This window comes from Aythya ferina, assembly GCF_964211825.1.
Source record: "Aythya ferina genome assembly, chromosome: 3".
Lineage (NCBI taxonomy): Eukaryota > Metazoa > Chordata > Aves > Anseriformes > Anatidae > Aythya > Aythya ferina.
The window spans coordinates 70,281,454-70,303,885 of NC_140298.1; the positions used below are offsets into that span (position 1 = coordinate 70,281,454).

The 22,432-nt window shown below is 38.5% G+C and overlaps 1 protein-coding gene across 5 annotated transcripts in view; it reads right to left on the bottom strand.

The window, feature by feature from the left end:
* ATG5 (autophagy related 5) overlaps positions 1-21,580 on the bottom strand; it is a 77,589-nt gene extending 56,009 nt beyond the window's left edge. Inside the window, exons 1-5 of one of the 5 annotated variants that reach the window (XM_084513577.1) lie at positions 21,491-21,580; positions 20,984-21,145; positions 14,958-15,085; positions 9,133-9,211; positions 2,818-2,980 (exon numbers count right to left, since the gene is read on the bottom strand). In XM_084513577.1, coding sequence (XP_084369703.1) covers positions 2,818-2,980; positions 9,133-9,211; positions 14,958-15,085; positions 20,984-21,091 — 478 coding nt within the window. In that variant the 5' untranslated portion in view covers positions 21,092-21,145; positions 21,491-21,580. Of the gene's footprint in view, positions 1-2,817; positions 2,981-9,132; positions 9,212-14,957; positions 15,086-16,339; positions 16,411-20,902; positions 21,146-21,339; positions 21,443-21,490 lie in introns of those variants that run through there. The other 4 variants (XM_084513579.1, XM_084513580.1, XM_084513578.1 and 1 more) reach the window with 4 other exon arrangements.
* Positions 21,581-22,432: the final 852 nt, after the last annotated feature.

Sequence of the window (22,432 nt, forward strand, 5' to 3'; positions counted from 1 at the left end):
ATGAAATAGGTATTTTATGGACAGAAATCAACTAACAACACTAGAGCAACCTAGTCTAGTGGGAGGTGTCCCTGCCCATGGCATGGGGGTTGGAACTAGATGGTCTTTAAGGTCCCTTCCAGCCCCAACCATTCTGTGATTCTGTGAACTGTAGTTTGAGGAACAAGCAAAACCACAGCACAACCAACAGGCAGAAAAGTATGTTTATATGCCTGATTTCACAGCAGATCAATACAAAACCAGAAACAGTGAGAGGAGGGATATAAGGGGTTTTATGAATACATATCAGCTGTTACCAGCACAAGATTTTTCCTCAAATTCACTATCACAGCCCTTCCCCTATAAGGCATCTATAGGCAACTGAAAAGCTTTTCACGCTACCTGCTCAAGTACTTCCTTCTCCTCAGAGGTATTTCTATCAAATTATATTTGCAATTAGTAGTTACATTTCTCCAAACAAGCAAAAATGTATTTTTCCCCCAAAACGAGTTTAATACTGAAGTAACATGAAGAATGGTTTGAATTGGAAGGGACTTTAAGGATCAGCCAGTTCCAACCCCCTAAGTATTACCATAATTCATTAAACTGAAAAAACACTTCCTTTATTTGAGAACTGAAGAAAATTGTTTGAAGTTTGAGAGGAAAAAAAAAGCCTGCAGATGTATCGTTACTTACAAAGCAGTTATCGCAAATGCTACTTTCTTTTCTTTTTTGTGGTCATTCATTCTTGTTTCACAAAGAGCTTTAAAATTATTACATCTCAAACGAAAGCCTATAAAAACATACTGAAAGATACAACGTGCTTAAAAAGAATTTTCTTGGTTTCACAAGCTTTTCTTGTTTCTCTTTTATGAAGAGCTGAGAAATTAAAATTAGCATTTGAAAGTATTCAAAAGATTGTTTAAACTTCACATTTAGGTGTCAGATTCCACAGGTGCGATTTCTCATTAAATACAGTGAAACCTTCCTGAACTCAGCCATGTCAGGCAGCCTCTGTTGGTAACCAAAAATTCTGTTTGCCTAGAACCGAAGACAAACAATCAGCTAAAAGATAGAGCCTAAGATGAGTACAGAAAGAACACGTTACAGACCTGTTCTCTTACCTAATATATTGAGGGTATGCATTAGAGGTTCTATAACTTCTGCATAAGAAAAAAAAAACCTTAACTCATACCATTTCTTTGTGTAGTCATCTGGTTTTGCCGCCAACATAATTCACTCACACATTAGAGGTCTTGCAGCTTTAATTGTCAAAAACATTAATAAATAGAGCACATGCAGTGCACTCCTGGAAACAGGAATATCAGGACTAAGGGGCAGGGCTTCATTTCCCAATAAAGCTAATTATTCGTGATATAGAAAACAAAATGATGCTGACACAGCAATTTGCTTCTCTCAAACTAAACTGCTTACAGGACTAACACTATTACAGAACAGTGTTTTCTTTCAAAATTACTGAAAACACAGTTTCAATTGATCTGTAACAATGTAAGTTTTAGGGAAACATCTCCATTTACAAGGATTCTGGCTCCTGGCAGACAAGAACTCCTTTATTTACTGTTAATTCACAGGAGTGGATATATTGTCAGTTTGCTGACTAATAATCCATACAAAACAATCCCTCAAGCAGTCAAAGTAAGTATTTTGAATTGAACCAGAAAAAACACAAATTTGTATCCAGTAAATTTTGTACATAATCACTGCATCCCCCCTCCAGATCTTACCAGTCAAATATCAAATAAAGATAAACCCTCAATTTATAATTCTCCCCCAATTACGTCAATTAGAAACCAGAGTTTCTAATAAACACTCAGACTTCAAAATTATTACAGGAGTAATAATTCATTACCATTAAAGGCAGTACTGCTTAACAACAAAAAATAAACAGAAAACCCACATATTCATTAAATAAGCACACTAAACCCAAACTCATGTGACATCTCATGCCTCAAGTCTTCTTGCATTCAGAGCTTCTCCTGTTCTGTTTAATTTTCCTTATAAACACATGGGAAGAGTTTAATTTTAACCGTTTTGTATCTCAACACAGTTAAACATGCGTATAGCTTCCATAAGATAAAACTACCAGTAATAATACAACAACTCAGGAGATCAGGAAACCACATTTTCATATGTTACCACCCCTTCCAGCTAGCAGTTTCTGAAATATTTACATAGCTTTTCAACTTACATGCCGCTAAGAACTATGACAAGTACAAACAGACAGGGAAAACAAAAAAAGGTTATGTTTTGCATTACGGTGCCCTCTGTTCAATGGAAGAACATTTTAACATGCTGTTCTGAATTATATCGCTGATTTTTTCCAATTCAATTCTGATCTATGCAAGATCTTTGCAAGAGCAACAGTAATATCAGGAATAAAAAATTAAATTTGGCGTGGGTGGAGGGAGTAAAGTTATTAATCTACTAGGCAAATTTTGAAAGTGTGGGCATTGCCTACCGGTGACAACCTTTAAACATAGAGGAGACAACCCTTTTTTATTTTAGGGGCTAAGATAGTTCAAAGTGAACACCACTTACACCTCAGGTGTCTACCACATAGAGACTACTAGTTGCATGGAAGTGCAGAAAACACTTTGTTTCGTTGCTTCTTTTGTTTTGTTACAACAGAGTCACGACCTAATTCAAGAAAACTGAATATCTCAAGCTACATTTGGATTATCACATTACTGATTTATTTTTTTTTTTTAGTTTTCAATAAAAGAGCTCTTTACCATGACATTACTTAAACCGGTATCATGACAAAAATTATTAGCATGCTAGTCCTAAATATAATTACTATTTGATGCAGTGTATTACCATTCTGTAACCCCATCCACAGTTGCTTATGATCCTTTTTTTGCATCTCATTGATGACTTGACTTTTGTGCTTTAAAGCATCTGCTTCTTTTATGCAAGCCATAAAATGGGCTTCAATCACATCCTTAGAATGGCAGTGTAGAAGATCCTTTTCTGGAAAATTCTACAAAGAGAAAGATCAAGAGAAATAAATATATCATGGACCTTAGAAGATGAGGAATAAAAGATTATTTTAATCTGGTTTATATTTATACAACAGAAGCACACTGGGATCTTCTACTTATTAAAGATAACATCCATTCTCTCATGGATGAAAAGAAATGTTTTGCAGTGAAAAATGTTCCAAAAAAAACAAAGTTGAACAATTTTCTGTAAAACCAGAAATCACTCTAAATCACTCAACCTCAATTCGATGAATACGTTTAAATACATCAGTGGGTATATTCAGGCCCTTACCTCTCAAATTCAGGAAATGAAGCGTTTTAACGTGCTTTCAAGTGCACGTTCTACTCTCTAGCAATTCCTATAAACTGTCACTGAAAGTTTAACACATTTTTTATGTAGGTCTTCAAAAAACGTTTCCTCCGATTATCATCCACATACAAGAATTATAGCATATAGGCCATTTACAAATATTTTTCTTCAAAAATGCTGGAAATCCTTGTCAATTCCAGTTTTACCCAATACATGTCTATTGCTACATCATGTGATGTGACTCCATATCCATTTTATTTCATTACAATTAGTGCACTACAGTCAACATTGCAGATGTTGAATTAGTGTTCCTAAGGCAGCTTTTTTTTTTTCCCCTCAGTAAATGTTAACTACCTTTCCTAATTCAATTATTAAGAAACTATAGTACTACATCTTGTTCAGGTCCCTTTGGATATTAACTAATATCTTGGTGTAGATATACAGTAGGGTTGTTCTTTCCCTAATTTTTCTTTTATTGACAGTATCAATTGCCATCCTATAATATAAGCATTCAGTAACACAAATTCATCGTCCTTAGTTCTCAAGTGTCTAAAAACCCGTCTTGTTTCATCCCTTCCTTATTCATCCCCTTTTCATAGCTGCTTATGACTGTGCTGAACAGCTCAACCCCCCAAATCAAATCAGAGTGGCATCATTAGTACTCCCCTTTGTAACATGGGCTTGCCACATACTTTTATACTTTATTTCTCATCTGTTATTGCACAAGAGAACCTTTTCTCCTAACCCAGTACAAATTGGCTATTTTGAAAAGTTTTTTCTGAGGCCTATCAAAACCTTTTTGGAAATACATGTAATGGGACATTTTTCAAAGGCTTTTACAACACAGTTAACAAGTCGCAATAGGAGCGATATATTGCTGGAGAAACCCATACCTTCCCTCCTCCACACAAATCAGGAAAAAAAACACACAAACTGCTTCAGACTGTGGGAACTCAAAATATCTAAGAACTAGTAACAGCTGGCAATATGAAAGCGTTGGGAATGGCCTTACTTGAAGGGTATTCTGAAGGACAAGAACAATAGTTGCCCCTTCATTAGGTTATTGAATAGAGTTAGGAATTAAAGAATGGCATTTCATAATCACAAGATCATTCACATAATCATAAGATTGGAAGGGATCTCCGCAGGCCATCTGGTCCAACCCCCTGCTCAAGCAGGGACACCCAGAGCTGCTTGCCCAAGACCAGTTCTGTAGCTCTCCACAACCTCTCTGGGCAACCTGCTCCAGTGCTGTCACCCTTCACAACAAAGAATTGTTTCCTGATGTTCAGAGCGAACCCCTTGGGTTCCAGTTTGTGCCCTTTGCTTCTTGCCCTGGCACTGGGCACCACTGACAAGAACACGGCTCCATCCTCTTTGCATTTACAAGCACTGATAAGATTCCCTCCCACCCAAGTCTTGTCTTGGCTAAACATTTCATACAGTGGCTCCTCTCTGTGTTAGCCAACCCAGACTCTGGAATCAAAAGGATGAATTATCTTGCAAAAACAGGAATGTAATGGGAAGAGAAGATTGCCAATACCTTCTTCCTTGGAAGTATACACAGGCTGATGCCTGACTTGCAAAAGGAGTGCTATTGTTACCTAAAACTAATGGACACAGTTGACTAGAAATCTAAGGATGTAGATAAAGCTTGTTTCTTATATGAGGATGACACACAAAGACATTAAAGAGGACAGAAAGGAAAGCTCTTTCTAAGCACAGCTCACTCCCTTTCTCTCCTACAAAGCTGAGTATATTGGGTTCCAAGATGAATGGAACACATTACTGGGTCTGTTAGTTGCCAGCTGACATCTGTAAAAGCCTGTAAAATACTTTTAGAAGTTTAACTAACTTGCTCAAATAAAGTAAATTCTGGTAACAAATCCAGAAAAAAAAAAAAAAAAAGAATCAGAAATAGTACACTTTAAGATCAAAAAAAATCTTTATGTGGTAAAATTTAAAGCAAGACACTTGCATCCCTCAAAAAAGATAAAACAATGAATGTACCTAAAGCCCAGTAATACAGGAACCTAGAAACTGCCTTTCAGTTTAAAGCTTAAAGTTCAGCTAACTTTGAGAAAACAACAAATACAAGAACTACTTTGTTACATGTGTCTAAGTGTTGAACTGCAGGTTTATTTTTTTTAAATATATGACTTTTTCTATCAACATGCTGACTTTCCTCTAACAAATTTCAAATGACAAAGAATGTCACTCCTTGGGGATGTGTTCCAGAGAACAGACACAGTGTGGTCCGCAGAACAGCAAGGAGATACCTGAAACTTATCACAACTAGCTAAGCTACAGGAAAGTAGTACAAAGGTATAGGATGATTCCTTTTCCCAGCTTCTAAAGGATAACCCACTAGAAGACTGGAAAGCATTCTTATGATCTCAGTGCTGTCTCTTTCCTGTAGAGGAAAAATACCGGCACATTTCTATTCAGTTTTATGAGTAGAAGCTGAAAAATTTGAGCGTAAAAAATGCAACTCAGAAAACACTGCTACATCTATTTAGGGACATAGCAAACAATTTCACCCATATGAGACTACCAACAAAAAATATGGCATCCCCACTGATATGAAGTAGGACACAGAAAAAAAAAACAAAAAACATTTAAATATGTAACACTTTTTTTTTTTTTTTTAATTCTACTCGCCTATTTGGGAAATAGAAGTGAAATGTCAACAACTTGACTCAGCTCCCTGAAGAAAGAGACAACTGTAATCAAGGTGGTAGCCACCTCTGGCTATACAAGGATGAGATCTATGAGATCTGCAAAAAGTTTTAACAGACCCCATAGGCAGCTTTAATTCAAGTATTCTCATTACTGATGTCCTACTCCCTCCATGGTCAATATCTTTAAAAGAAAAGTTACTAAGGGTTGACTGGGATTTTCTTAGAAAGCTGAAGTGGTTTTGCTTCACGTATCAGCAGACATTTACAGCATAAATTTAGTCATAAAGAAGAAAGTATCATCTGTACAGACGGGAGCACTATGTAACTTCTCACGTAAAACTGTTCCAAAAACATAGCAGGTAATTTCAACAGTCTGGTTTCATAACTCCATTCCACCCAAACTTACGTATCAGTTCTAGTTCACAAAACACCTGTTTATACTGTGACAGTAAGCATTAGGGTCACTTTACAGAAAGTTACACCAATAACATGGTATTAAAGACCATAAGAAACATATCCAGCAGCAGGGGAAGCATCCGTGTGTTTGTGTTTAGTTACCCTTCAGTATTCTTTTCTTTAAAAAAAACAAAAAACTATGTATACTCTACAATTTATGTAATGCATGGAAAAGCACTTACTTCCTTTTCACTCCACCTGACCCTACTGTGAACTAAGAAAACCAAGAAAGGAAGACAGCTGATGTACAAAACCAGATGGGAGTTTCTTGTCCTCTGCATCAGGTCACGCATAGAGAAGCGGGGGTCAGCAGGTAAGGGTTTCAGCAGAGGAAAAATGTTAGCCTTTCACCTGGCATATCTGATTTCCCTCCTCCTGTAGCACTAGCATTTCCAGGGCAGTTCATCACCTCCTGCCAATTGCCCAAAATCTGGAGAGCTGGGTAGCCTGCTGAGAACAGGAACAGTGCTAAGCATGCTGCGGGGTTCCATGAGATGAATTTAACAGGAAGGGATAAAGTTTCCCTCTTTCCCATAAAGCCACACCTGGGTAACAAAAGCAACTTCCCAGGCTACGTCTTCTCACGATTCTCATGAACCTTAGCACTCTGATCAAGTTCATTCATCTATGACTATTTAAGGCAACTACATTTCAACTTCATACTAGAGATATAAATGAATGCTGTTTTGTACAAATGAATGTTTGATTGCATACCAGAGTAGGTATGAATAAATTGCTTCCTAAATACAAACAATAATTGCGTTCTTTATTTGGACTGCATATCAAACACAGGAGGAAAGTCATAGATTTGCCAACTTTCAAAACTCTGCTGAACAAAAAAAAGTGTCATCTTTTCTTGTCATGTCTTTAACTTTAAACAAATGAAGTTGATAGGAAAGCAAAAAGTTAAAAAACTCTTTACTAAAGTTTTTGAGCTCTCTGTTCTTGACTGTATACTTTTATAAAAGAAAGGAGAAAGCAATGACAGCAAAAATTAAAGCCTACAAAAAAACTAATACTATTTATTAAAGTTAAATAAAATATGTGGCTCTTTAAAGAGTAACTACACAAATGAAAAGATAATCTAGATAGCAATCCCATGCCTAAACTATTTAAACTGTAAGGAATTATAACACATGAAAATGTCTTCAACATTTTGATATACTTTGATACATTTCAGTTATGCTTTCATTTTAAGCATTAAGGTGGGTTAATTTAAATAAACTTTCAAATTACATCAAAAACAGGAAGAGAGATTAAGCAGGTGCTTAGTCCAAGGTGTTACATGTTTTTAAAAACTAAATTACATCAGTTTTTAAAATAACACTTCCTTAGAGGTAAACTATTTCTGTTGATCTTTAACATACACCTTTGAGACAAACTTAAATTAGCTGATGTCTTGGCAAACAGAAATATAGGGACATTTAAGGTCAGTTTACATTACTACACGAAACTGAAAATCACTGTGGTGGTGCAAGTTATTTCTCAAGACAGCTCTGCTTTGGGATGGCAACATCTTCTCCTTGTCGCAGTTAATCTTCCAGAGCTCCCAGAACGTGCAACAATCAAATCACAATCTGTGAAACTAGCCACCCTGCAGTTTCTTCAAAACAGTTTGGAAGTTTCTTCATCTCACCTCTTTGGCATATATCAGAAGTCTAGTAATTATAATGGTTCCAAAAACATCCCCGTCTTCAGATTCATTAACTCACTCACTTTTAAGTTTCAACACATGGAAGTATATATTACAAGAACACATACTTCCAAAAAGAATCAGACTACTCCTGCTTGCAAGATCTTTCCTGAAACACCTTCAATAGAGGAATAGTTTGAACAAGAACATTCAGCATTAACTGCTTCCCAGTATGCTTTTCATTTCATCTCAAATCACACAGAGTAAAGCTTGTTAACCTAGTGTTTTCTTTTGGATCAGTTTTCCTATTGCTTTTTCTCTATAGTACAACAAAAAGAATAATGTTTCACAGTTAGATACTGTGATTTCTGCTTGTGGTTTTGACTTCAAAACATACCTGACATCACCTTCTCAATGCATGTCAGAGAAAGAATACCGCACCAGATCTAACCCTGCACAAGTACTCTTCTGAGCAAAGATCAGTAGTGCTATTAAGTCATACCTAATGGTTTTACAATGTGTAATCAAAGCAATGTCTCCCCTGTGACTAAACTGTCACACGACCAAAAATTTCACTCAGTTCTCTAAAGGGGACACACATGAAGTACAACTTCAAAGAGCGATAGCACTCACTGACTTCAAGGATTTCTGCAGTATCTCATATCTATGCTAATGTGCCTAAAGGGATGAGCACTTCTCAATCTCCTGAATCTTGAGTCAACTTGAGATGATTGAATTAAAAACATTATGGCAAGTTCTTCCCTTTTATCAACTCAACTGCACCGACAATCTCATAACTTATCTTGAAAAACTATTTTGGATTTTCAGATCATAATAGAATCATTTTCAAAAGAAGGTAATTTGAAAGCACATACAGTCTCAGGGAAAATAGGTGGAGATTTACAAAAAAATTTTAGATGATTCCTAAAGAATGATCACTCTCCTCTTCAAAAAGTCCTACCTTCTACTTCCTTGTAAAATAAGAATAATTATGAAACTTTTTTCTAGCTTTCAATTCTCATGTAATCTTATGCTCAATTAATCTTAATCTAAGGTGTATTTCAATTTTACCTTGAAGTGCACTGTGATGTTCCAAGGAAGGGCTGTATTTGATGCATGGAGATCAAAGAGCAAACCAATCGGGTAATGCCTAGAAAATGAAAAGGTATTAAATTAAATGCACAGCTTTTATATTTATTCTACATATAACAGTTTGCTTGCCTGCATTTATAAAATGTAATTAGCTGTTTTCCTCCTAGACTTAACATGTACTATTATTCAGAAAAATTATATAGGCAGGTATTACTGACTTACAGTTTATAGCAGAATCAAGCCTGGAATTCACAGATTAAGTATCTAAACCCGTGATCTCTAAGCTGTGCCCACAAAATACTGCTAGCTTTGCAACAGCATAACCAGCCTACAACTGCTCTGCAGAATCCTTCAAAACAGTATTTTCGATCATAATGCTCAACAAGAGCGGGACTAGTTGGTCTGACAGAGAAGCTGATATGTTTAGAGATTGTAAAGACAAGAGAAGTTTATACCATACTGACTTTTAACTATTCTTCCCTCTCCCACCTGCCTGATGTCATCACAGAGGATAAGCATTAGAATTTTAAAATGACATATTTGCAGAAGGGCTAAACAGAGGATAGATCAAGATGATCTCTTCTCCTTCACTAACCTATCAAACTAATGGGAGGAAAAACATTAATTACAGTTTGCTCCGTTTTATTTTTTCCTATTTCAGTGGTATTCTGAACTAAAAGAACAAATACAAAGAAGCTGCTCCCTCCAAATGTAAACTCTTATCTTCTAATGAATTTCAAGTGGACAGAGTCTCCAGCAATGTAAGTCACATGTATTACATAGACAAAGCTTCCAAAGGCATTTTAAGAAGTTCTATTATCTTTCAAAAAGTCTCAAACTGAAAAGGGCTTCTTAGCTTTTTGATCCTACAAAGAGATAAGCACACACTTAGCTGTAAACTCAGTAGGTCCACTGAATTAAATAGGACTGAACACAGAACACAAAGCCAAGCAAGAATATAAGAATCAAAAATCCATAAAAACAGTAACAGAGAGGGTATTGCTCTGAAAGCACCTGTGTCGAGCCAATTTCCTGAGCCGCTAAACCCTCACACAAATAGTGCTTTAATACCCTCTACTGGTGAGACCAAGAACTACGACAAAGACACTTGACAGCAAAATAAAAAAAAAATAACGACATGATTCTTGCACTTATTCATTCAGAACTTTTTAAGAGAATAGGAGAGTATATCAGAAAAGGATCTAGCACTGTCTTCCCCTTACAATGGGCAAAAGAATCCAGACAATGCATATCCATGTTTATCCAGACTCAGTGCTAGTGCTCAAGGACATTTTACTACTAACTGTCAATCCTGTCTTAAGTTCTTCCGCAGGGTTTCACCTGGAGTGGTTTTCCAGTTGAGCTACTTAACAAAAGTCAGATTTTCTTTGACAGTTAGATTTACATGAAAATGACTTTTTGTTCAATTTATCAATGACTGTTTGTTCAACTTATCCAACAAAATAGGTACAAAAGGACACCAAAACATTCTTGGCCTACATCTGTACCTTCCACCCAGCAGATTACAAAATAAAGTTAATGTACTTAAGCTTTCCTCAGTAAAATGCTTGTGTTTTGCACAGCTGATAGTTGTTTTTTTTTTATTTTGAAAGAGGCCAGTGCTAAATTCTCTTTGCACCACAGCTGAACACATGAGATTCATGATGACAGTAGGCCAGGAGAGAAAACACTTTCTATTCAGAAGTGTGGCCTTCCATTAGGTGTAAGGTTCACAGCAGGAGAAAAGCAGTCCTGACAGGTAAGACTTCCCCATACAGAACTCCAGTTCACACTGGCATTTAATCTGAAGCCAAGAGAAGCCTTAAATAATGCCTTACTATATGCAATGCTATATTTCTCTTACTTTTGATATATAGTTACAAGCATTTTTTAAGAGTCCAGAAACAATAGCACTCCATATAATACCAAAGCTATTTTTTTTTTATATATCCTTCATAATAAAATCTGTTTTCTTAACTGGAATAGAGGATTAAGAGAAGCACAAAAAGGGAAACTGGGAATAGAAGAGACTTTTCTATTTGTAGATGAGATGAAAAAGAGCAACATTTCCTCATCCCATTCTTAAGAGCCTATCTACCTTGTGCCAAGGGCCAGTATTCCCTCATTAAAAGTCTTGCTTCCAGTGGTACTGCTTAAATGCTGTTTCTGAACTTTTATTTGAAAAATATTCACTGCAATTCAAGAAACATGCAAATGCTTTCTAGAAACTACAATAACCAAGACAATTTAAAAATAATAATCCACAAACCCAGGCCTTTAAAGACTTGCCTCTCCCAAAGAAAACAGAAAATAAACACGACAGCAGCTAAAGGAAACATCCAGCCCACAAAGGTAATATTATAAAAACAAACAACCCAACCAACTAAACTATTGAAATCAAACTGGTTACTGTCTGTAACTTTCTCAAAGGTGAAAGGGGGTGTCTAAAGAGATCACAGGTCTTTGACAAAGGTCAAAGAGAGTGTCTAGGAGACCATAAGTCTTGTTTAAAGAAAAAAAATGATGGAATAATGATTGGTTCTGCAAAGTATTCAATCTATAAATGCATAACAGCACTGACTCCCAGCCACTGTCAATTTATTACTGCTTTTGTTATTACACAGAAGGTGGTTTCAAGGTGTGAGAGGTGCCCTGGAAAACACAGCTTCAAGAATACAAAAACTTTTTGAAAGTGACAGAGGGGTAGTAAGGACAATGAATGACTACTTCTCTAAAAACTTCTTTCTGGACCCAGGACAATATTACAGGAATACAGAGCATGACAGCATCAGTTGGCAGGTGGTTGTCATATCAGAATAATTTTTAGAGGTAATTCAGGAAGATTTGCATCACACAAACCGATAAAATCCAGGACAAAACCAAAAAACAGACATCCTGTGCTCCAGAAGTGGGGTATTATAAGTATCAAGAGCCCTGCATCTTGTGTTTTGGTATTTCTGTGAACTAACTTGTATGTCATTGAGGGAAACAATGGCTGCATAGAAAAATAAATATTCTCACCTTGTTCTTTAGTATTCAGTAAGAAACACACACTTCTTCTAAGCAAACTCTACCATTTTCAAACAATATGCCAGTTATTCCTAATCAAATGGTGCTTTGGCCTCCTGTCTTCTGGCAATTCCTGACCAGGTAGAGTTAAGCACCCATTCAGTTGGTACTAGAGAGACACCCCTGCAACTGCCAAGCCTAGAGCACAATTCACACACAGAAAGGATGACGGTCATTCTGCTGAAGTCACGTGCAAGAGCTCAAGGATAATAATAAAGTACAGGATGCCCTCCCCCAGCACCCACTATCAGAGGTAATCATCAAAGGCCTGTGACCTCTTGCAAAAAAAAATCCAGACTCCTTTTCCACCTGCTGTTGCAGACATGTGGCTAGAAGCTCCAAAGGATGGATCAGTGACCTGAACAGCACATCCACACCAAAAGGAAGCAGTGCTAGTGTTTAGAGACTCCCTCCTAAAGTGTATGGAGCCCCGCCTCCATCCGCCAACCTCGCTTGCTGCTTGTCTGGGGAGGTTTATCTGAAACTTTTTGGCAAGCAGTGCCTAGCCCTTTCCCATCTTGGGAGACTGTTTTCCAAATCCAATAAACACAGATTCTGCCTGCACCCTTTTCAGTGCAGTTATTGGTTTAATCTCTTGTAACCACATCATGTCTGAGAAGATTTGATCCATTTTGGTTTTGTAATCTCTGCTGCTATGCTGCAGTCTGCTGACCACTTCTTGCAACTCCTTAAGCTGGTGACACAGACCCTGCATCAGCGCACACATGTTGCAGGCAAGGAACCCATCTTCCCCTACCCCTAACAACCTCGGTGCGAGGTCCCAGGCACCACCTGCAACTCTGCCTCTGGACAGCTGCACCCTCTTACAGAAGACTGTTCTGAGTGCTACAGAGAATGAAGTTGAAACTGTTTCAGAGTTATTCCAGACTCCCTGCAAAACAGGAGAGCTGTAGCTAGAAAGACATGCACTATATCCCAGCCAGGTATGAAACAGCACAGATTGCAAGAAACATAACCATATGGTGTAAACTAAATAATTAGAATAAAACCATTACAAGTTCTGTTTGATTCTATTTGCAGAAGTTAAAGAAATCAAGCATTAATGTTCTGCTATTCTTTCTCTACAAACTACTAACTCTATCTTATTCTCTGTTCCGCTATCTCCGTCTTCCACGGAATAGACTTCAGCTACTCATGGGATTACCATATTCTAAAAGAACAGTTTGCAGATAAAATTTTCCTTAGGAAAGCAACTCCACAGAAATCAGTGGAGCTATTCCTGGCAGCATATGTTTACTTTTAAATGATCACAGCATAGGAGATAATTACATTATTTTCACTTCAACATTCCTTCAGTTTACTATCAAATTCTAAAATTACCAATTATATTCTTAATCTATAATTATGTTCTGTAACTGCAATTATTATTTGTTTTTGAATTAAATTATCCTGGTATCTGAAAACACAGAGCTAATTTTGGCCGAAATAAAAAGCCTTTCTTTCCTGTTGCAGACAGCTTCAGTGGAAATTTTTAAGGTTACCTGTCACTACCTACCTAAGATTATGAATGCATTGGGACCAACTTGCTACCTTGCTGTTAAGCAGTAACCATCACAACTCAAGATTACTACAGAACCCGAATAAACCAATTATTGTTAAATTCCAGACATTTTACATAGATGTCTAAAGCTGGTTTTACCAGCCAGATATGAAAAAGTGAAAAAAGCTAGTTTTTACGTTTTTCTGAGAACAAAACACATTTTCAAGGTTTACTGTAGTTCAGTTTCAAAGAAACAACAGATTAGAAAGAAATTCCCGCACCACCAAGTTAAACGTACTCAATGATGTAATAACGCTCGCTAATCACCAGTCACACTAAATTCACGTAAAAATTAAAAAAAAAAAAATCAGTGTTAATCTTTTCTACCCAACTCCAAGAAGCTGGAACAGTCACAGTTAGTTCTCTTTCCTGTTATGATACAGGAAATGAGAAGAGATTCAAAATATTAAGTACTTGCTGGAGAACTGACACTCTGTATACAGAGCCTAGCCAACATTGCAGCTCTCAGAATGTTTTCTTTAGAACTTGTAGCAGAAATAGGAAAAAAAAATCAACACACAGTACTTATAAAAACTAATTACATTAAACAGTGGCAGTCTGGTTTTCCAACCCTTCAGAAAGAGACATATTTCTTGTAGACCACACAACAGAGCAAAAATAGGATTAACAGCAATTATTTCAATAAAGCTAAACAGAATGTGACAAGAGCTTGTGCGTCAGCATTATTTTATCTGTTTTAAAGGACAAGCACTTATCACACCAGTGAAAAGTGAAGCTCACACATTTTATCTGTAAGCAGAAAATCCTATTTGTATTCAGACTCCAGAAATAATATTTTTGTGTTAGCATGTATCTTAAGAATGCAGATTAAGCTAAACAAAGATTTATTTGTGATTCTATAGGAAGAAACAGTAAAGCCAAAAAAGCAGCTATTTCATGTTACAGTAACAACCAGAACAAAATCTAAAATCAATGGGTTCAGCAACCCACTCTGTCTTTTACATATACAGTTAAGTACAAGCAGAATAATTAAAAGTATGTTTACAGAAAAAAAATGAAGAATGTTTAATGTTGAATGTTTTTCTTACCCCTCTCCTCTTTTGCCTTCTTTGAAACTCATTGAAGTGGTTAGCTCAGGAAAAGTACTGACAGTGTGCTAAACTTGGTATCTCTTTACAAAATAAATTGAGTAAAGGTACGAAGTTAAACTCACCACTTCAGCGGTGTACCTTCATATTCAAACCATATTTCATTGATTTCTTCTTGTCTCATAACTTTCTGAAAGTGTTTCTTCACTTTGTCTGTTACCAGTGTCAAGTAGCTTATTCTTGGCAAAAGCAACTAAAAGAAAAAAAACACAGGTGCTTTAAGTATACATAAAATTTACTAAATTAATAAATCTGTAACAAGTACTTATTTCCATAACCAAAATTCAGTCAGCATTTTCCATTTTCAAGAAGTTTGCTGTACATATTACCATCATTATATCGCTTTTACTTTCTTTCAAAATAATCTAATGCAGCAAATTAATAGAACACAGCATTCAGGTTTAAAATTTTTAATTTTATAAACCTTTATAAATACAGTGAAGTCGTTTACACACACATGAGAATTGTTCAGTGCCTCAAGGACCTGAATGACAATAGTCTTATACTTTATTAAGTTAATTCTATAGATCTACAGCGATAGTTCCTGACGCAACATAATCCAGGCAACTGTGATCACAACCAAGTATTTTTGCTAATAAATCCGTATTTCTGGGATATATTTGCAGTTAAAGTAATACTGATATATTCTGATGAGACCCATTTGGACTGCTACAAAACCAGGTTTTCAGCATGCTGCAGGTGGCACAGCCATACGGGAATGGGTAAATCCATTATTAAAACATCAGTGAGTGCAATAGTATTTGACATAAGCCTTCAAACTACATAGCCAACTTCCTTTGTAAAATATTTAAATCCTGTTTGAAGCGTGGAAGAACAACTTAGTTTCTATTTCAACATAATCAGAGATCACAAACAGTAATTAAACAGCATTTCATTGAATCTAACAGAACACTGCCAACATTCCCAATGTGCCTACTTGAAGCACAAAACCCAAGTTAATTGGATTAAAAGGGACCACTTGTTTTTCAGAGATGCTGAGCATTTGTTGCCAAGCTGTGGATGCCCCGTCCCTGGAGGTGTTCAAGGCCAGGCTGGAGGAGGCCTTGGCCAACCTGATCTAGTGGGTGGCATCCCTGCCTACAGCAGGGGGTTTGGAATTAGATGTATCTTTAAGGTCCCCTCCAACCTAAGACATTCTGTAATTCTATGATTTGCAGCACCTTCTGAACTCTCGTTGCCCCTGCTAAAGGGGTATACTGCTAATATTTAGATCAGTACTTAAATACTCTCAACATTATCTAAACAGTGCATTTTTGTCCATCTTTTTAAATCACATGCCTAATTTATATCAACTGGAAGTAATATAGCTAGCAATTTTTAGTGCCAATCATCATGAGATTTCATAGTCTTCTCAAATGACAAATATCCCTTTGCAGCTTAAGTCTTCAGAATGGTATTCTTTGGGGGACCTTTTTGGTCTTCCCACCTCTTCTACTTTAGTCTTCCGCTTCCATAGAAGATGACAGAACTGGATTCTTTCACATTTTTCTAGCTTTAATTATCCTAGAGATTTAAAAGCATATTAAATCAGTTTAAAAAAAAAAAAAAAAAAAAAAAACAAAAAAAAAAAAAAAAAAAAAAAAACAAAACTTTAAAACCATGAATTAATTTAAAGACATCTTCATTTTGTTACCCTTTTTAGTATCCCTTTGCCACCAGTTGTGGCAGTTTTTACCAGTATGGACTTGGTAAGACATCAGTGGACACGAAACATTTTTCTTCAAAATCCTGTAATCTTTAAAGGCAATTACTGAGTATTTCCAGAGGAAAGATACTAAAAATATTTAGGAAAAAAACTTGATATATGTAACGACAGGCTGGACTTTAGTCAACCTCTCCAACAGCCAAATCACATTAAATCCTTTACGGAGGCCTCTATATAGAAACTGGAATTCTACATAACAGTTTACTTCCTATATTATTAAAGCATTTCCAACACTTCAGCCACATGACAGGAGCCGTCCTTTCAGGCAAAGTCACGTTCACCAGAATGACATCTCTTCCACAAGTTCTTTTGCTGCTCCCCCATGGACTCCTAAGCCAGTCCATGCAGGTCAATGAGCCTATACCCCTTCACCCTTTGATTACACCACAGCAATATTTCTGGATGCTGGGAATGAATGGCCATGGGTCAGTGATAAGGTAAATCTCAGCTTAGGGCTGTAAAACCTAATGCATTAAAAACAACATGTGATCTCATGACAAATTCTAATTCAAATTAAGCTTGCTCCCCTAGGTCGGATTTGTTTAATTGCTTTTTTAGCATTTGTGTGACAAACAACCTTGCATGAGCGGACTTGCTGCTAAAGGCTAGAATAATGCTGTGAAAACCAAACACAACCAACTCACATCACATCGCAAGAAACGTAACAACTGCAACTTAAACGTAAGACTGATACATCATTACATAATACACTCAAAGACAGGATGCTCAGAGTAAATTAAGTGACCTATAGTACTGCATAGACAAATATGCAGACAAGGGAGCATCACAATAAAGTTTCTAATGAAAAGACTGTTTGCAGGTTTAGCATAGAGATTCAGTAGTCAGCAACTTAAATAGAAAACATCTAATAGGATAATGCTTGATAACACATATGGAATTAAACAGAAGAAAATCCTTGTTCTGATTCAAGTCGTCTAGCAATTGACCCTACCTTGCTGCCTGCTGATCAGTAGCAGACTGGTATAATGCTTGCCACTCACTGTGCTGCGGAACGCACATAAATGGAAAACCCTGCTTCCAGTTGAGCTTTGTGGCTCAGAGGGTCAAAAATGTCTTGTCCTGTAGAAGGGATCGACTTTTAAGAAGCCTGAAGAGAAGTCTAAAGTAGTGGGTAAATTCCTTAAGCGTGAGTTAAGGATTCCCAAAATGTCAGGTGAGGCTGGGTGCCTTACCCTCCTTGCAAGTTTTCTCCTACTTGGTATAAAAACAAAAAGCTGGTGTAAACTTCTCTGAATAGATGTTCATGACCTGTCGGGATCAGACTGAGCATTGCAACAGTAATGAAGACTGAATAAAAAGATCACTCCATGTCAACAACTAAAAAGTTAGCATTTGAGAACATGAAAAAACAAATCCATACTCACACCTTAATTCAAAAGTCAGTGGTCCTCACCAATAGAATTATTTAGTGCCTTTTAAAGTAGACAATAAATTACTAGATCTTGATTACAACCAAGACACAACAATAAGCAGTTGCTTTTGATTATGTTTTCTAACCTTATTTCTGAAAGGAGTTGTGAAAAACATGCATGTAATTTATATACACCCAGCTTAAATCCAAGTAATAAGCAAAACTGTTGAGGGAAAAAAAAAAAGCAAACTGAAATAATAAGATGAGAACTCATCATCTTAAGAAGAGAAAAATCTTCAAAAACCTGACAAGACAGAATGAAACCCACTAGTTTACTACGTGCTCTCTCAAATTTTACAAACTGCAACACCTTCCTTTTGCACACTAGGTATTGCTACAGCATTTAATCATAATTGCAGGAATATTGTCTACAGAGGTTAAATAAAATGCAAGGAATTCTAATGCCTAAGTAAATGCCTGGAAAATGTTCTTCATGTAAAAATAGTACCACCCTAACTATCTTCTTGGGTTTTGCTGCAGAAGGGAACACTTGTTTTGCATGCAAAACACTAAAAATCACAATTCCAGTATAACAAGAACTGGACTGGTTTGATCAACAATGCATGCAGGATAAAAGAAATAAAGCACGCTAGCCCAGAATGGCTTCATATTGCTCTGTTACAGACTTCTTAATAAAACAATTCTTTTACCACTGGGAAAGAGTAAAGAGTGACCCAGCAGAGGCTATCCCTGAGTCCCGGAGTACCATTACTGCCTTCTGTGGTAATTTCATTTGTTACACCTGATCAATCGCAGCCAATTTCTTTATTTCTTGTACAAGCAAAGAACTCCCTGCAGATACCTACCTGGCAGAAACAGCAGTGTTTGATTTGAGCTGCTTAGTCTTGATGTCATTACTTTCCATAACGGCTAAGATCATTTTAAATGAGCTCTGCTATCCCTATGCAGTTCCCTATTGTGTTGTAAGCACGTTTCATTCCTGTGCTGTGCTAATGTATCTAGCAGCCAAGGGTCTCCTACCACACAACTCAAACTGAAGTTGATCACACAGATTCTAGCTTATTTTTCTAACCTCTCTCCCTCTGTCTTCCTTTGCCTTCACAAAGCAAGCTTCTCAGAACAGAAGTTTTCTTCCTCTTAACTTCATGATGCCAACATTTCCTCCCTGTTCATGGAAGGCAACCCGGAACACGGTGGTTTTATCTACTTCAATAATTACTGATAAGAAGAGATGTATAAAGTAGAACAACTGGTGTCAAGGGCTGGGAACATTCACTACATACGCTTTTTGTTTGTTTTTCATTTCAGTTCAGCTCCAATTTGATTCCATACACTGACCACCCATTAGCAGCTGGAACACATTGATCTCAGGCCCAAAGTACATCATCTACTTCAGCCGCACAGGAAAAAGACTCAGCTCCAAGACAGATGTGTGATACAAACCTTGGCAGAGTAAGTGGAAATAACAAAGGCTTGCTTCAAAAACACACTCCAGATCCAAACTAGAACATTAACGCAGATGCACGCTGAAACTACGAGAACTCAATCCAGATATAAAACCTTGATTGCTATTCAACCTTTTACTATTATTCATCTTTGGTCCCTTCAAGCAGCAAAACTTCAACTATCAGCTCCAACATGACCTGCAAGAGGGAAAAATCTAACATTCAAGGATTCCGACCTATTAATAACCAGGTTTTGCAAAAAGAGAGAATTAAGCCTTGATATTTTCTGTGCAGACTGTAAGAGGAGCAAGTAAAAGAAACACTACCATCTTAAAGCTATCTTCTAGGCTTCAAAAGTTGGCCTCACTGTGCAGATAATGTGGCTTCAGGGCTTTCATGACGATGTTAAACAGATTAAGATTGCATATCTCTGAACTCAGGCTTGTGCCTTTTATGTAACTCTTACATGCTATGCACATATGTATTTTGAAATATATATATTTTATAGAAGTTTGATCAGAGACTTCTAGACAGTTCAGAAGCATCAGGCAATAGCCAAAGCGCAACAATGTAGAAGTACTTCTGTTTCACCAGTGGTGAAATTAAGGCAGAGAGAGCTGAACACTATCACCACTGAACGAAAAGCATTAATGCTTTATTAGGTTACTAAAAACCACACAAGGCACACAGGGAGAACAGAACCCGATGACAAAGATGCTATTAATTGAACACTACTCTATCCAGTAATAGCTTCCAAAAAGCACAAAATGAAGTATGACAAAATTTAAGGATTTCAGAATCACTTCAATTCATAGTATAAGATTATTCTGCTCACATACTTGGTACTTCTAAATTTAAGTTTCTCTGAAACAGCCAATATTGTCTATTAACCAAGCATCTGTAAGGTGCACAAAGGATGAAAACTGTAGAGCATGCTATAAACCAACATCCACATGATTACAGAAAGCAGTTCAATTTACATCTCAAATCCATCCATCACCCTTGTCTGTATCATCAGCTTACCAAGCACTGTACTGCTACGACATCAGAGCTGCCTTTCCTACTACATCTCTCACAGCTGCTAGCATTTAAATAAAAGAAAATGAGTAGAAGTCATCCACGAGCAGAGGAAATTGATAAAGAATACTGGCTGTAGTATTTATGCTACATGCCTTTTAGTGTAAACAGGCAACATACAGGCTCTATCCCTTCTTCTGGAGACTCTCTAAGATGCAAACTCACCACAAGTGTACACACAGCCTCTGCTTTTGGTTTATTTGTTGACTTTTTCGTAAGGGTTTTTAAACCTTAATTATCTGTTGTAACCTAAACGCACTGGTGATACCAAGTTAAATTTTTGAACCTGCTCTGAAGCGAGGTGACTCACAGTGTGGCCATAAGGTACATCCAAAAGGTATCAGGAATAGGAAAATAGAAACCACGCACCTAGCAGCATGCATGATGAGATTAAACAAAACAAACGCACGTATGGGATTAGAGTATCCACGCTGCCGTTGTTACACTCACATAGTAAGGCTCGGCTTCCCTTTCGGTTATCTCATCCTGATACAGCGTGAAGCAGGTCGGTATTCGTCCAAACCACACATCTCGAAGCACGTCTTTGTCATCTGTCATTCTTCCAGGGAGCAGCGAAGCACATGTAGATCCACTCCGTTTCCTCAGCTGGAACTGTAACCCCGCGGAGAGGAACAGGTCAAACACCCCTCGTTACAGGCTCTCCCGTAAGCACGAGCTCCCGCCTCACCCCTTACACGCGTGTTTGCATGGAAGATGACTGCACACCCCCGGCTGGAAGGGATCACGCAGCCCAACCGCCGTTTTCCCACAGAACCACCCCAAAACCGCACACCCACCTCCCGCACCTGCCCTGACGGGAGGCCCTCTCCCTCCCCGTCCCCTCAGCGAGCACCCCCGCGGCCGGCGGGGCCCGGAGCCGCCTCAGGGCGGCCCTCGCCCCCCTCCCCGGGAGACCCCGCGCAGCCCCGCGGCCGTTAGGAGCGGCGCGGCCGTTACCTGCGGGCCGCCCCGCGCCGGAGCTGCGGCGCCAGGCAGGAACCCAGGCGCGGCCCCGCCCGCCCGCGCATGCGCCGCCCGCCCGCGCGGCTCCGGCACGGCGCCGCTTCCGCCCGGTTGTGGGCGGCCCCCACGGCTCGGCCGGAACCCGGCGCGGGCGCGGAAGCAGAGGGGGGAGGAGGGCGGCGGAGGGTAGGGGTGTGCTGCGCTGCTGCGTGGCCGGCAGGTGTCAGGCAGCGGCTGCCTCTGGTGGAGGCGTCCCGCAGAAATAAAGCGCTTTGGTTCCCTCTGTGTGTGTGTTTTTTTTTTTTTTTTTTTTTCTTAAGGACTGGCATTTTTATGAGCGTGTTTGATTCTGATTCATATTCTTTATTGATAAAAAATGATACCCTGAACGTGAGCCTGTGGTGGTTTTACTCAGGTGGGCAGCCGAGCTCCGCCTCAGCCGCTCTCTCACTCACCCTCACAGGGAAAGGGGGAGAAAAGAGGATGGAAAGGGCTTGAGTGTTGAGATAAGGGCAGGGAGATCGCTCAACAGTTACCATCATGGGCAAAACAGAGTAGGGAGATAATAAAATTTGTTGCCTATAACTAAGAGACTAGAGAAGTGAGAAACAAAAGAAACCAAAAACACCTTCCCCCCATTCAGCCTCTTCCACCTTCGCACCCTGAGCAGTGCAGGGGAACAGGGAATGGGGGCTGCGGTCAGTCCCTAACGCTTTGTCTCCGCCACTCCTTCACAGTCACTGTCTGACCCCACTCCCCGTGGGGTCCCTCTCAGGATGCCGTCCTTCCCCAACTGAGCCTGAGCAGATCCTTGCTCCTGCGTGGGCTCCTCTCCAGGGGCTGCAGCTCCGGCCCAGGGCCTGCTCCTGTGGGGGCTCTCCATGGGCCACAGCCTCCTCCAGGCCACATCCACCTGCTCCACCGGGGGCTCCTCCA